The sequence below is a fragment of the Colias eurytheme genome, chromosome 6 (genome assembly GCF_061535395.1).
Source record: "Colias eurytheme isolate Ceu_HAF_F1 chromosome 6, ilColEury1 Martin Lab GWU primary, whole genome shotgun sequence".
NCBI lineage: Eukaryota > Metazoa > Arthropoda > Insecta > Lepidoptera > Pieridae > Colias > Colias eurytheme.
The window spans coordinates 12,612,210-12,629,346 of NC_142985.1; the positions used below are offsets into that span (position 1 = coordinate 12,612,210).

Below are 17,137 nucleotides of genomic sequence, written 5' to 3' on the forward strand. Positions count from 1 at the left end.
GCAAACAAAGAAACTTTACCTCATTATAACGTAAGTATTTAGTATTCTCATCTCTATTCAATCAACTCCAGGGTTATTTATTTGTAGTACATAAGTAAATATATTTTTACCATTTTTGTAATACGCGATTTGACTTCACTTTTTGAAATTTATGCAAATAATATTCACAATTAATAATTGTAACGTGCGCACAAAATATATATTTTACTACTTTCTCATGATACTTACGATGTCATAACACTGTTATACGTATCAAAGTCTGTGAATATTCAGAATTAACATAGCCGGAATAAGAAGTAGGTAGGTACAATTTAATCACACATTAATAAGATAATTTATATAAGGCCTTGAACTCTAAGCGGTATCCTTGAAAAAAAAACCCATTATACCTAACTCAGACTCACGATATGTAAAGTCCCGTGTTCTCCTCATGTGCACTTTTGTCTTTATTTTTAAGTAGTCAAACTTGAAAACTTCTTTTATTTTCTACCATAAAGCTGCCTGAAACTTATTTACCATATAGTTGTGTAAATGAACTTAGCTTATAATAGAGTTATTTTTATCATTATTCATGCATTTTATTTTATTACAGCAATAAAGTGTCTTTATCGTGATAGTCATGTTCGTTACTTACACCTCATATTACTCAAGAACAGATAAATAGATTTAAATAAATGAATTTGGTTTATGAGACTTGTGTCCGTTTGGTTTAGGATAATAGATTAGAAATAATTAAAACCTTTAAAGAATAAAATTCAGATCAGATTAAAAAAATATCCAGAGCTGTAAAAACAGACGTCTTACCTAACCATTAATTATTATCGCCAGGTAGGTACTTCCCGATTTTTCTAACAAATTAAATCGTAACAGTGCCTACGTGATCAGCCGCCGGGTCGGTGCACCCATTGCAAATATCAAATCCAGACCACATGGAATTTGACACAAATCCCATTCAAACATCAAGCTAAAACAGACCTTATCCGAACGAAATAGTGTTTAAAATCTATGATTCTAGACAATGATTTACATCATTTTGAATCATGAATGGGGGTTCGCATTTCTGTAATTGGTGCCTTCCCGCTCTTCCCTCGCTCATATGTCATTTGATCTTGGTGTTGCTATTTTATTAATCAGTACAATTAAAATGCGATGTAAATATTTGTACGGCGCAATCTTTATTGAATCTTTTTTAGATTGAATGAGATTTTTTTAAGATTTTTTTTGAAGCATAGTATTCAGTATGCAAGTAATTATGTAATGCTTGGTGTATATTGATTATAGACAAAAAATGAAGTGTGGTAATACGAGAAAAATAAATATAATTCGACCAAAATTTATCCCTTTTTTAATTATTCAAATATAATTTTAAGTACAAAAGAATCAAGCTCTTTATCTGCAATTATTGGACCAATGGCCGAAATCGTACAATTTGTAATTGTCTTTGTTTCCCATAAAATAAGTACTAAAGATATTCCAGTCACATCGCAGAACATTAAAATTTTACAGCTGCCACTAAAATGTGGTTGAGTATTATTTTTACACTACACGCGTACATTAAATATTAATATACATATACCTAAGTATACAAAGTATTAAAAAGTATCAATGACCTACAATTTAATTTTGGTTATCTGGTGACAATAATAATTTCTTATTAATACAATTAGGTACAATTCGCTTTCAAATTGAAACTTACTATATCTACTGAGTTAAATACTTTAATTAATAAAATTTCAAATTAATCTTATATATAAAAATGAATCGCAAAATGTGTTGGTAAGCGCATAACTCGAGAACGGCTGAACCGATTTCGATAATTCTTTTTTTATTATATTCCTTGAAGTACGAGGATGGTTCTTATGTAGAGAAAACGTAAACATGTACCACGGGCGAAGCCGGGGCGGACCGCTAGTTTCAAATAAAGAAAATTTCAAGCTTACAGTGTAAAGTCCGATGGAAGAAAAAACCAATAAGGTTTCATCACTTGAATCATTGCGCCTTGGGCCATAAAATAGTTTGAACATAAAAGTTTCAGTAAAAACAGTCGTTTATGGCTAACATCTTAATTAGAACTTCTTTTTCTCACAATTTCTGTAAAAGGTAGTAGTAGTAGGTAGTCAGGCGCTATTTTATAGATTTATAAATATCTAGAAGCGTCAATAACTTTTAAAACTTTTTCTGTGCGATTTAGTTAAAAGGACAGAAATAAAAACATATTAACAGACTCTTACTAATTATTCTCTAGACTGATATTATACTCTCCAAATATAAAATAATTTTGAATATCAATTCAATAGATAGTTTTTAATAAACCGTAAAATATAATCATAGTTAGGTTAGTTAATCGTATTCAATATTTTGAATAAAAACATTTATTAACTAAGCTAAGCTAAGTGAGCTTCCATATGTAATCTTATCGATAAATATGCAATGTTCTGCACATAGAAATCTAAATAACAAGACACATAGAAGTGCTATAATGTCATAATTCGTATGAAAACCGCTGTCGCCAAAATCAACACATTCAAACCGAAAGCTAAACAGTACACACAAGTAAACTATGCCTTTTATTGGACAGCTTGATTTTAGTGAAAACTAACTTATCTATTAAATTAAGCTTTTGAATATGTATCCTAACGCACGAATTTACGGTTTATTTTAGAATAACATCCCTAAGTATATGAGACTTTTTGCTCCAATACGAACAAACGTGATAATAAGAATGGTCGACTGTGTCATTCATTGTTATTTCGATTACTATGGTGACGCTCGTAATACTTGTAAATATTCTATAATTTTAAGGAAAAACGGCATTATTTCTAAAAAAAAATATTTTCCGATGAAATATTATTCCTTTATAAGTATAATTACAACTTGTGGAAGAATTTCCGCAATGGGAATTGCTGAAACACACCATGTATACACTCATACGTCTCCAGAGCAACTGAACAGTGACGAATGCACTGGTGTTGTGCAAATCACCTGAGTGGCGACAAGGTCACGCACGCTTACGACTTCTAGTGTCTTGTTATTTAGATTTCTATGGTTCTGCATTTATAAAAATATTAAATACTAGCTATCCGCCCGCGGCTTCACCCGCGTGGGATTTCCGGGATAAAACTTATCATATGTGTTAATCCAAGTTACCCTCTATATGTGTGCCAAATTTCATTGTAATCGGTTCAGTAGTATTTGCGTGAAAGAGTAACAAACACACACACACATCCTCACAAACTTTCGCATTTATAATATTAGTAGGAAAGGATAGGATAAAATAATCCAATAAGGTTTATGAAAGGATATAATATTTTTAAATCTATATACCTACTTACTACAAAGCAATGTGTCAATACGAGTTTTTATCAGTTGGATTCCATCAGATTCCGAAGCCGACATATTTCCAATTAAAAACCACTTTTGCTCTATAATGCCTTATTTATTGTCTAAAATTATAACAGTTCTAAAGAAATACGTATTTTTATATCACAGAAGGGTATGAGGAAAATTGTACAAATTGAAATCAAAATTAGTACGTACACACACAATATATTACATATATGTACATAAACATAATAAATTAAATGAAAGTAGACCATTATTTTAGTGACCTGCTGTGTGACCTGCCAATATTTAAGTGTATGAGATAAAATCCATTGGGATTAATGATAACCCAAATTACAATATGAAGGTCTTTATAAAAACCAGGATTCGTCACTCACGTACGATTATTAGAATTAAAAATTCTTCCTTCTATTAAGTTCTCATTACTGTAGATTCAAGGCGAAACCTTGGAATTTGCAAGCAAGGCTTCAAAAGTGCGTTGAATATATTTTTATTTAATTACAACCTCGTATCTAATGCAAATCGTGATGATATTATATCTAAGAGATTCTAGATTTTTGAATTCACAATAATAATGAATGGAGACAGGATTTAGAATTAAATTGCTTCTTTAAAAATTAAACCCACTAAAAACTGAGTACTGTCTATTTTTATGAACTCAAAGAAGTTTCAGGAGTTTCTTTTAATGTGGTTCTAATCTACCTTTGGAAATCTATTGATAGACTAGAGTAGATAATTTTTGAACCAAAAAACTTGTAGTTTTGTCGGAAATCGAGAGAAACCATTTATTTCTCTTAAAAGCTCCCCCCTCCCACTTCCTGAACTCAGATCGACTGTAATTTATTTTTCCTTTTATTTTCATAATATTCCTCTCCTTTTGTAATGGGTTTCAACTTTCATCCGACTGCGATTTTTTTGCACTTTATATTATTTTTAAAGGGATCTACCCCAGTCTATGAAGTCTGCTTAGGCATCTAAACTAAAGGCATGATTTTGTCACGTTTTCTAATATGTAATTCAAATGAAGACACGCCCTGTCCGCCAACTCTGCAATAGCTTCCAATTGAAAGTATCTTCCCAATTGCATATAATAATATGATAGGTGTTGTGAAATATGTTACAATGATGAGGGGACGTACACCTATCGACTCAGCCAGGAAGTTGGTGAATGAACACCCCCGTTTCAAGCAAGCTTTCAGGACTACATCTGTTATATTATGTTCCTAGTTGTATGAGAGTAGTACATGAAATCCATTGTAATATGCCTTGATTTCATTTACTTTAATAGAGATCCTTGGTTTTTCTTTTGGGTGCAGCGAGTAAGTATAAAATGTTTAGAGTTTTTATTGGTGTTTGAGTTTGAATTTAAATTTGTAATACTAGGAAAGTGAGGATTAGCTTTGAAATGCCTTATCTTAAGATAATATGTTGCCGCTCTCTGTTTTTCCTCTCTTGTTCTTTCCTCTTTTCCTTCCGTCTCGTAATCTGAACATAAGACATTTGTCTAATTTTCAGACATATTTTTTTTGTCTCTATCAATAAACATCATTATTTTTGTATAGGCTATATTGAGATAAGCGAATCTATGTTATACTTACTATTTCATATAATTATATCTACATAATATGTATTATGTAAGTCGTAACTAAAATATTAATACTGCAATTACAACTTTATTAAAATTCATCACAATAGCTCTATATGTATAGCTCTATAAGCTAGAAAGCAGGTAATCAGTTTATAGCTTTACTACGTAGATTCGCCAGTAAAACAACAACGTCACAAAATACACATCTACTACTGCTACTTATAGACAGGTACGTACTGTACTAAATGACATACTCCACTGACGAGTGAACGAAAGAAACTCTTTATATACGTATATCAGCTATGCTCTCGATTTTGAATTGTTAATAATAAAACGAATTCCTTGTTATATAACAACACTAGCTTTCCACCCGCAGCTTTGCCCGCGCAGTCAAAAAATAACAATAATTTGGAAAATCCAAAAGTGCACGCCTCATAATTTTTTTTAAATAATTATTTATTAATTATTATTTTTGTTTATTTAATAACAATTAAACCACATCGAATCAGACCCTGAAAAATGAAAGGGTTCTATTCCTGAGCATACTCAAGCGTAAGAGAAAAAAACCGGCCAAGTGCGAGTCGGGCTCGCGCACAAAGGGTTCCGTAGCAGCAAATATAATAAATTACAGTTAAATCAACCTATCTCAAAAACTATAAGAGATACTTTGATCAAACCAAAAATCGTTGAAAGAGTTAATTAGCATGCATCACCTCTATTTTTTTTAGAATTTTATACCCCGTAGTTATAAAAATAGAGGGGGGGGGACATACTTTTTACGACTTTGAGAGCTGATATCTCAAAAACCGTTCACTTTAAGAAAAATGTTTTTTAGAAAACTTTATATCATTTTAAAAGACCTTTCCATTGATACCCCACACGGGTATGTACATCGAAAAAAAAAATTTCATCCCTCAGTTACATGTATGGGGGGCCCCACCCCCAATTCTTTTTTTTACTATTTAGTGTCATATTTTTGTAGCGGTTCATACAACACATATTCCCATCAAATTTCATCACTGTAGTACTTATAGTTTCCGAGTAAATCGGCTGTGACAGACGGACAGACGGACAGACGGACATGACGAAACTATAAGGGTTCCGTTTTTGCCATTTTGGCTACGGAACCCTAAAAAAAAGACTCGATTAGTAAAGTATTTCGGTCGCTATCGTGTTAACAAGAAAAAGGATCCGCACATACAGACACACGGACGTCCAAGACAGAACTTTTTTAAACTGTTTTTTAACTAGTTTAAATAACAAAAATGACATCAAAAATATCATGAACGTTAAAAATAGTGTTTTTTCTTAATATGTGTGTGTATGTATTATCTTACAAGTGCAATGTATGATACATAAAGACATTTTAAGTTTGAAAAATCAGATGTTTTGCGCGAAGTGACAGTAGTACCCACCTCAACGCTTCGCTTATGAGGCGTGCAAAAAACTCGCATAGTTCCCGTTCCCGTGGGATTTCCGGGATAAAACCTATCCTATTTCTCGGGTATCAAAATATCTCTATACCAAATTTCATGCAAATTGGTTCAGTAGTTAAGGCATGATTGAGTAACAGACAGACAGACAGAGTTACTTTCGCATTTATAATATTAGTATGGTTACGCAAACCAATAATTTCAGTCCCTTACATTTCGAATGTTAGGAGTTTTTTATATTTTTTTAAGTCATATCATATTATATAGAACACTATACTTGTTAAATACGAAAGCTTCTTTACATAATTTTTAAAAGCCACGAAATAGAAATCAGTCTTAGTAATTTTACTACTCATCAGGAAATCTAGTGACGTAAGTAGAGACGATAGTATCATGATAGTTATATTATGTTACTCAAGACATTGAACTTGAATATTAAACTCGACCCAATGTCAGATGTACTGATAAATTATGGACTATATTATGTAAATAATTTATTATCTCTTACATAAAATATATCATTGGTCAGTTTTATATTGTTTTTTTATCGCTCTATAGGAATATCAACAATTTTTTTTGGTTTTTGTTAGTACAAAAAATGTCTTTCTGTACAGTTTTTTTTAATAAGAAGAGACACAAAACATCCTAATTTTATAAAATACAATATAATAATTAATAACATTAAAAATTATATACCTACATATTAATATTTTATATTTCTTAGACCACACCCGAATAGAATTAAGCCACCCTACCTTACACGTCCAATTCCCACACTACATAAAAATGTCGAAACATTTCATCAAATATCGGTACTATAATGTATGTATGTTTATCTATTCCTCTCGGTTGGCGCGCCGCTCAGCCGCCCTAAATGGGGACCAGCTCAATTCGCATTACAAGTACATGTGTCCATTGTATGGCAATTTTTTTATCTGTTTTCTTTTTTTATCTTTAGTTAACGGACTGGTATTGCTTTGTTTCCTATTAGTAATCTTGGTCGTCATGGAAAAGTCTGTTCGTCGCTTTGACTCTCGCTCAATAAATCTAATTTTTTATCTGAATTTACTTAGAAATCCACGTTTAAATAAGCTGAATTGAACCACAATTTATTATAAACATAGGAGCTTTTTAAGGAAATATCAAAGTTAGTATGACACAACAATAACGTGAAGATCATAAATGTAATGATTATAAAAATCACAGATATAGATATTCATATTGTTTTTGAAATTGGTGTCACTTATTTTTCACCATGACACAAGAAATTTTTAACTTATCAATAATACATTTTTAGTTCACAATGATATTAAATCAGAACTTTAAAAATATTATTAACATCACTTTAAAAGTACAACTGAACCTAGTGACAAATCAAAACCCAAAACCCCAATACAAATGACAACAGAATTGTTTCCATCATCTCAAACTTATCTTAACAGTTAACTTTCTAATCGTGTCGTGTGTCAGTGGGCCCGCGCCGCCGTGTGGCGTACGTGCGCCGGCGCACGTCGCGCACAGGCTCTATTCCCGGCCGTTTATTAAGGCTCTTATCACTCGCAATTTATATTTTATTAACTATCTGCATTGCGCTGATTAATGTCACGGTCTGGATCTTTATTTCAACTTAATGAGATGAGACGATTAAATACTATGTTACATGCAGCGCCATCTAGTTTTAAATAAAGTAGAGTGGCACTGATATTGATAAATATGTTTTCATTGTTTATTATTTTTCTTACAGATTGATATCAATAATTTTGGGAAATACCCAGATGCTTAGAATAACTTTTTTTAAACTTAAATGTTAAGAACATTTATAGTGAATTTTACTTGAAATCTGCTCACGAATTTCCAGCAGAAGTTACAAATTCGGATACTTACAGATGTATCCTGTTATTATTATTATTATTTATTTTACTCTCTAAATTTCTAGTCATCGGTCATAAAACATATAACTAAAACGAACATCCCCAGTCCTCCACCTCGATTCTAGACCATAGATGCTCGATCTTAGTACAAGTGGTTTACGTTTTTGCAACTTCATTCAGAAAATGTTATAATTATCGTTGATTACAGGTTGTTCAACTTAATTATTATAAACATTATTAATGTTAGTGTATGTTCGTGTATTTGTTATCAAATTTTACGGTTGGAGAATTTATCGTGAAATGGAGCAATCATATAATGAGCTACATTTATGTAGAGATTTATGGACGTAGTCATATTTACTTATGAGTAAAATTAAGATGTATTATGATTTATTATATCTGGATAGTAACACTAAACAAAAGAATCTGTAGTAAGGATACCAAACGATAAAAAATATGACAAAAAAGTTGTAAAAAGATATGTACATTACGGTGCACAATACAAATAGTTAAAAGTTTGTGAGGATGGATGTGTATGTGGATGTTTGTTACTCTTTCACGCAAACACTACTGAACCGATTAAAGTGAAATTTAGTACACATATAGAAGGTAAATGAAAACAGCAACCATGCGGGTTTTTCTTTGAAAACGCGGGTGAAGCTGCGGGCGGAAAGCTAGTCAATTAATAAATCCTTAAACCTCAACCAAAGTTCAGAATGATCACAAAACATCGAAGTAACATAATCACTACATAGTATAAAACAAAGTCGCTTTCCCTGTCCCTATGTCCCTTTGTACGCTTAAATCTTTGAAACTACGCAACGGATTTTGATGCGGGCGGGTCGCTAGTATATTATATAATACATAGAAATACACAATAAATAGCTTTCCCTAGAAAAATAAACAGATAACATGGCCTTAATTAAAACAGATCTGTAAAGCATGCGGTTTGATATTACGTCCCCAGTCCTAACAGTCTCAAATGACATACTGGCACATTCTGTCACCGTTTAACAATAGCATAATTAACCACAGACAGTATGATTCAGAAATAATTCTGAACCTATTGAGCCCAATCAGACCTTATAATCTAGTCTGCAAGTTCAAAAACCTATTATTTTCTTGCTAAAGCACCTAAAATATTAGCGATAGTTTGAATCTTTTTAATTTGCTAAAGTCTTCTACATATACAATTAATAATTTACAACATACTGTATACATTTTTGTCCACAACTAACTAATTCTATGATCGATTTGAATTATGAACATCGCAAACGAAGATTTCAAGTACCTATTTAATAAAATATCTACTTAAATATAAAACTATATCTGTCTGCTCCTTAAATGTAACCTATTTCAATTAAATATTTTAATTTCCGACCAACGTTATATTTTGACATATTTGTAATTTGTATTAGAGTTTTAAATTAATACAAATAAATTACAAATTTTATTATTCCTTTAGTGGAAATATCTTGGCTAAACGGGAACCTGTTTGGTTGACATTTGGCAAATATAATATTATAAAGAAAAACATATTCTAATTTTCCTGTAACTACTGATTCATTGATTGATTACAGATTAACGCCCATATATTTATACATCTTATCAGACAATTAAATATAGATAATAAAGATGATATAATAATTTGATAATCACGTAGTACCTACAAACTCGTACGCATGTGACGTGGCAATGACCTCGAGACGTCATTACATGGACGCGGTAATGACAATAGTCTGGTGTTGATTAGTGTCGATGATTACGTCATATTGTGTTACGTAGAATATAGATTACGTTTACGTTAGGGCTTTTGCACGTTTACTAGAAAGTTTAAGTTTTGGTCGAAAAGCAGTTTTTATTTGATTTTAATTTTAACAGTTTTAGTTTATTGTTTAACAGGATTTATAATCATTAAGGATTTTTTATGTAAATTTAACTCTATTAATAAAATAAAAATGAGGTTTTTGATTAATTAATTTTTGGTTTGATCCACTGTTTTTATAAGCAAAAACCACGCAAAAAAAATAACGGTGGAAAAAGTACGAAGATTATCCATGACTGCCAAATGTGATGTTAATGTCGAGTTGATTTTTAAATGACATTCCGATTCAATTATTATTAAATGTCATCCATAATTTTTCCATAATGTAGACGTGTGCATCTAGATTTCTGCAGAAACAATAATTATACAATTATATTTTTGATAGTATTTTTAAATTTATTTCTGATGGTAAAGTCGTATTTGGACATCGGGAGCAGCAATAATCATGTGAAAGTGGACATAATTATTGTGGGATGTAGCCTCCCTGGTATCGTCACCGCACACAAGCTGAAGAAGAAGTTCGGTGACTCCATGGATATCGTTGTTCTTGACTTAGCTGGCACCAGAAAGGGTAGCTCCAAATGTAACGTAGCATTCCAAGACGACTCCGAAGAAGAAACCAAGGAATTCATTTATGAAGGAACAGCCAAGGAAATTATAGACAATGTAGCGAGATACTACCTCGCCATGTACTCTAAAGAATTCAATATTCCACTACCAGATGCTCTCGTCTCACCAAACTTTGTAGAAACAAATTTAAACAAACTCGTCGAATGCAGCAACGGTAATGTTGTCGCGTGTGCCAAGAATTTTTGTGATTTCGATTACCTGAACTTTCTAGAGAGGTTTGAATTAAATCAGTATCAAACTCTGCTTGATCAGAACATGAAGAAACTCTTTCACGCGAATAAGTTTGACGACGAATCCGAGAGACGGACGTTACTTTACTACGATCATACGACGATGGAAGAGCATCTGTGTGAGGCGTTGATTTTTAACGCATCAAGAGATATAATGAGAATCACAGTTAGGCTCGTCTGTGGCACTACAGCTGATGCGGTATCGGTACTGTTTTATTTGCACCAATGTTATAGAACTAGTAGTACTAGAAATCATATAGACGGAGACAACACAAGATTACGTGAAAAGCTCTTAGGTTTTTGTAGAAAGCGACTAACCAGCAAACTGCAAAAAAGCGTCGCTAGCATAACATTTCCTGCCAAAACAATTAAAGAAATTCGTACGCATTCAGATGAGGAAGTAATTTTGAAAATAAGTAAAATAAAAGGTGAGATGAGTTACACTTGTAATTTACTTGCAATGGCACTGAGACCAGATGAATTGAAAAACATAAAAATGGGCTCTGAATTAGTGTCAGATTGTGAAATTCAAATGGCATCATCCATGAAGCAAGGAAAGGCCAGAAAATTTGTTATCCAATACGAAGAAAAGTTCTGGCGAGAATACGGTTACAGTGGTGATATTTTAAGTCTTCGTGGGCCAATCATCTGGGCAACAGAACGACCGAAAATGTCCACTACAGGTAGCCAGGAGAAATACGCAGCATTGGTCGGTTACCTTAAAGTTACAGATGGTTCCGAAAATTCTAAAGATGCTGTTATAGCACAGCTTATCCGGTTATTTGGTGATGAAGCAGCTAGTGTTGTCAGTTACAAAGAGACTGATATTGACGATGTTTTCGTTCCTCGATGTGGTGATTATGTAGCGATAAGGACGTTGACGAATAAACTGAGTTCCAGATTCTTGGAATGGGGAGCCTTGGACATTTTCGCTGACGGAGATGTAGCGGCAGCGCTCGAAGCTGGTCACACAGCGTACTTACATTTGCTGAGATGCTTGCGTCCTCAAGCGCAAACTTATGAAGACGTCAGCATTGCTGAATGGCCGACGCTGTTTACAGAAAACGTCGTTACTAAATGGCTTGCTGGATTCAATCTTCGTACTAGCGTTCGCGTGACTTTTTACACGACTGTCTTCTTCTTAGGTTTACGTATGGTGCATTCGTTTATGCGAAAGTAAATCTTGTTCAATGTTCATGTTTATAAAAGTATGAAAAGCAAATTTTGTTGTGTTTTATTTAATACTATCTACTGCCTAAAGAATTCCCCGATTCAATAATTTAAAGAATACAGTACGTAATATTATGAAAGGTGCAAAAATTCTATATTTCCATGTAGTTGTAGTCATAATATGCTTATGAGTAACTATGTAGCTACACTACAATAGGCATTGATATTCATACAGCATACCAGTTAATAGTATAACGGTTCGAAACAATACAATTGTTTCAGATCCACATTACAGTGGTTTATAGCCCAAAATGTACCAATCTTTACAATGAGTTAATACTAATTGGAAAATAGCTAGACTCAACTACCCATAAAATTCGATTCCACAAACCCTCAAGTATACGACTCTAATTTAGGACAATTGATCGTGCTTTACCAAGATGTTATGTGAATTTAAATCTTCAATTGACAGTTTGTATGATGCAATATAGAACATTCTTTGCCTTCATTGCATAATTTATTCCATGAACGTAACTATTGTAGATTGTGGAACCAAAGATAGGGCTTACATGCAAAGAGTCGCTTGACCTTTGGGCAAAACGAAGGCCATATGAGTAACTATATAATATGGGCCAAGTTTAAGTGTTGAAATCGAGGAAGCATATTTCCATAATAATGGTATGAAGCTGTTATAGTGTTTAATTATATTAGCAATTATAAAGGGACTAAAATTTGCTCTTACCTTTTACCAGGAGTTAGAAATACAATATATTGAAATTTTTGGAAAACTATTATTATATTATGTATAACAAGAAAACTATTATTACGAAATACTTTAAGTGGGTATTTCTTTTAAGACATTCTAATTAATGATTTCTATCTGAACGCGATGTACTCAAAACCTATAAAAATAATTCCAAAATTTTATGGATTGTTTTAATAAAGATCTACGTACCTACATCACTACATAGTATAAAACAAAGTCGCTTTCCCTGTCCCTATGTCCCTATGTCCCTATTTCCCTATGTCCCTTTGTACGCTTAAATCTTTGAAACTACGCAACGGATTTTGATGCGGTTTTTTTTAATAGATAGAGTGATTCAAGAGGAAGGTTTATATGTATAATAACATCCATTAAATAGTGGAGAAGTGCTGTAATTTTTGAGGTTTCTAATGTGATGTCGTAAAAAATTACATTTTTTCCGCTTACATTGCAAACGCAGGCTGAACCCTACGAGTTTTATCAAAATAATGTACTAAGTATTATACACATTGAAAAGGTCTACAGAAAAGTCCGCGATGGTATATGTCTATCTCTTATGGATAACCCACAATAACTTTTTTTTGTCATTTACTTTTTACGACAAATAATGGCTAATTTTTGAAGCGATTTTAACCAATACAGCATTAATCCTTAACCAATTAAATACCTTGAATACATTGTTCATTTAATATAGATCTATATGGCCCTTTACACCGTATGATTTAAGTGAATATTTTCGAAGATATTACAGATTTAAAAATTGCGGGACGTAGCGTGCCGGTAACGGCCGCCCGGCTATCTATTTTACACGTGCGAAGCCGGAGCGGGCCGCTATGTTTTTATATTATACAACGTTCACAGTTTTTCTGTAGTGTATATATTTTAGTATCAGAATTGCACCCGTGCGAAGCCGGGGCGGGTCGCTAGTATACCTATATTTGAAAGATAAGCCGAATAGTCAAGCCTACAACATCACACATGAACATGACTTATTTGTGTTTAAATATGTTGATTTATGTAACAAATTTAATTATAGATATTCTTCGGGAGAAAGCTGTTTCATGAATTCAGATCAAACAAATCACTCATCATCCGTTTAATTTTTTTTAATTTAATTAAAGATAGGTAACTATTAGCTCGCTCTATAACTAGCTCTTTATTTAACTTGATGTTTATACCACTTAAATTATTTTGTAGCCTTGGTTGTACAAATCTTCGCAAATTCAATCTATACATCTATCAATCATCAAGTAGACTTTAAACTATTTATGGACAGACGGATAATTAATACATATAAATTCCTACTAGTAATATTATAATTTATAAATGCGAAAGTAACCCTGTCTGTCTGTCTGTCTATCTGTTACGCTTTCCCGCTTAAACCTCTCAACCGATTTTGATGAAATTTGGCACAGACAATCTTTAGACCCTGAGAAAGAACATAAGCTACTTTTATTGCGAAATATGTACCACGGGCCTGTAAGCCGGGGCGGACCGCTAGTTTATTAGAAAAAAAAAATCGAAAAGTGTAAAAAACTTCTACAGTAAGTAGGAGTAATTTGTATTTTTAAAAGCCAAACAACCATGAATAGAATTTACTTTTCTAACAGTATTCGGTTTGTTTATTGAGATCAGTGAAGCGAAATGAACAATACTGCAGGTTTCCTCTTCCTATAACAATTGCTTTTTGTTTTAAAACTTCCGTTATTCCAAGAGAACATTTTTTCTATTTTTAGCCTTCTAAATTGTTAACTATTGGTTACAGTGTGATCTTTGGTAAAATAGAGAAAAAACGCGGATGTTGCGTGGTCGATACCAATAGTCAATGCAGTCTATGGACGAAAACCATAAAAAGTTGATCAAAATCAATTTATTCACGATGTATTGCATAATAAGAATCGCAGTGATTCATATTATTCATATAGAAAATGCCACTGAATTTCAACGTGTGCCTCAACAAAATTTTGATTTTTTAGCTAAAGCATATGGGTCCGTATTTTCAGTTAAGTGACATATCACACTAGCGGATTGCGAGCGGTTTCAAAGCGGAGCGGGTGCGCAACGAATACGTTGCGGGCGCGCAACGAACACGCCGCGGTTGCGCAGCGAATTCGTTGCGGACGCGTCATTTTGTATACTCTCGCACAAAAGCCAGCCCTTCCGCCTTGCCTAACTTCCATTCAATATTTCCATCGTTTCTGTAGCACTCAATTTTTAACCGTACTGTGGAAATGCACTTACTTAACAGTTAACTAAAGATGTAATAACAACTGGAGTTGTTAAAAAAAGGTGCTATAAAATTGAATTACTAGGACTTTTAGAATGTACCATACATTCCAAAAGTATGTAACGACTGACCAGTATAATCTCTCCCATAGCAACGTATGTTATAAAGAGATTTTGTGAACCTAATTATGAGCAAAGTGATAGTGAGTTGCTGGTTGCTTGATAAAATTTTCTATTCACTGCTATTTATCTAATAATAAGATAGCCCTGTTTTAGTTAAGGAGCTTTAACATTTATTTCACTAATGAACTTTCTTAATGAGCAATTAAGTTATCTGATTGCATTTCGACCAAGATTTAATAGATAAAACAATACCCTAAACATTAACATGTTATGAAACTCGTAAAAAATAATGATCTCATAATTATTATACTATCACAAGTTATAAGTAACAACCAGCACGGATTCCATTTTGTTAATGAGTGTACATGACTGCGACGTAAACGTTGCGCATCTGCCACGCGTCCGCAACGAATTCGCTGCGCAACCGCAACGTATTCGTTGCGCACCCGCTCCGCTTTGAAACCGCTCGCAATCCGCTAGTGTGATATGTCACGAGTGGGATCTCTTTTAAACTTTATTATTCTATTTCTTCTAAACATAGTTTAGAGCATATTATATATGTTTAGAGCAACTAGATTCAAGATATCTATATATTATCTTCTATCTTCTTATATATAAAAATGAATCGCAAAATGTGTTGGTAAGCGCATAACTCGAGAACGGGTGGACCGATTTCGATAATTCTTTTTTTATTATATTCCTTGAAGTACCAGATGGTTCTTATGTAGAGAAAATGTAAATATATACCACGGGGGAAGCCGGGGCGGACTGCTAATTGACTATAAAATATAACTAGATAAAAATATCGTCCATGTTGTAGGGCTGTTTCCAGAAAGACGGACCATACCTACATAATATAATTATTATAGATATACACTTATGAATTTACCTTTATGCGAAATATGCCTTCCCAAATTCATTTCCAGTCTGTCTGAATGATCGATTTTTAATTACAAGCAAATTGAAAACTTTTATAGTTTTAAACACTAACTTTATGTTTAATCAATATGAACAGACATGTTTTAATTATTTTAAATAATGAAACAGACAATACATAATGTTGATCGATTAATTATTTATTGAAGGTTTTAACTTTTAACTAATAATCTGATATCGCTTCTTTTCTGGCTACCGGAACACAAGGTAGCATCAGGAGGTTATTGAGTTATGTTTTGTTCCGGAAAATTATCAATTGAGAAGATTTAAAGATGAAATAGTTAAATGATTTATAGAAAAATATTGTTTAAACAACAATGTCGTATACGAGGAAATAAACATATTTGATTTGATTCATAATAACGTTGATCGCTTGATGGTCATACCTACTTTACACTAAATTTATAAAATAATGCAATAAAAGGCATATCGAGTTTGTATTGTTGATTTTATATTGATGCAAATGTAGAGTGTATAAGTAACTACATTATACAAAAATAAATTCTAAGATTTGTTTGTTATATGATCAAATATTTTTTAAGTTAAGATTTTGGAGCCATGTTCTAAATTCGAAGCGTTTTTTTTCTTTTTGTTAGATGCAAGGGAGCAGACGCGACGGCTGCTGTAAACCGACTCACGCAAGTGTTGCCGTGCAAAATTTTATAAATAACTAGCTGTTGCCCGCGACTTCGTCCGCGATTACGTCGTTTTTCGTCATTCGTCGTTTAAAAAAAATACGTGACACTTTATTTTTGAATGTTATTAATTGTCTCTTATAAAAATTAACTACATTAAAATTGAATACTCTGATAAGAAAATCTTAAAATCGGAGGACATCGAAAATCTGAGGAAAACATGAGTGAATTTGATTTAAATTCTACATTACTTAGTAATTCAAATAATAATCTAAATTAAATGTAGATTAACAGTTTGAGCGCATCATTATATAATATGTACCTCAGTATTAAATTACGTTATAGTTTACATAGTAATTTTACTA

At 32.6% G+C, this 17,137-nt stretch overlaps 1 protein-coding gene across 1 annotated transcript; it reads left to right on the forward strand.

Moving 5' to 3' along the window:
• Window positions 1–10,464: 10,464 nt before the first annotated feature.
• shps (putative monoamine oxidase sheepish) lies at window positions 10,465–12,099 on the forward strand. The gene has a single exon (XM_090103271.1). It carries the CDS (start codon window positions 10,465–10,467, stop codon window positions 12,097–12,099), a length of 1,635 nt encoding a protein of 544 aa, XP_089959397.1.
• Window positions 12,100–17,137: the final 5,038 nt, after the last annotated feature.

Bases quoted from the DNA above. Each gene is read 5' to 3' on its own strand.
- shps (XM_090103271.1), top strand. From the start codon at position 10,465: ATGGTAAAGTCGTATTTGGACATCGGGAGCAGCAATAATCATGTGAAA.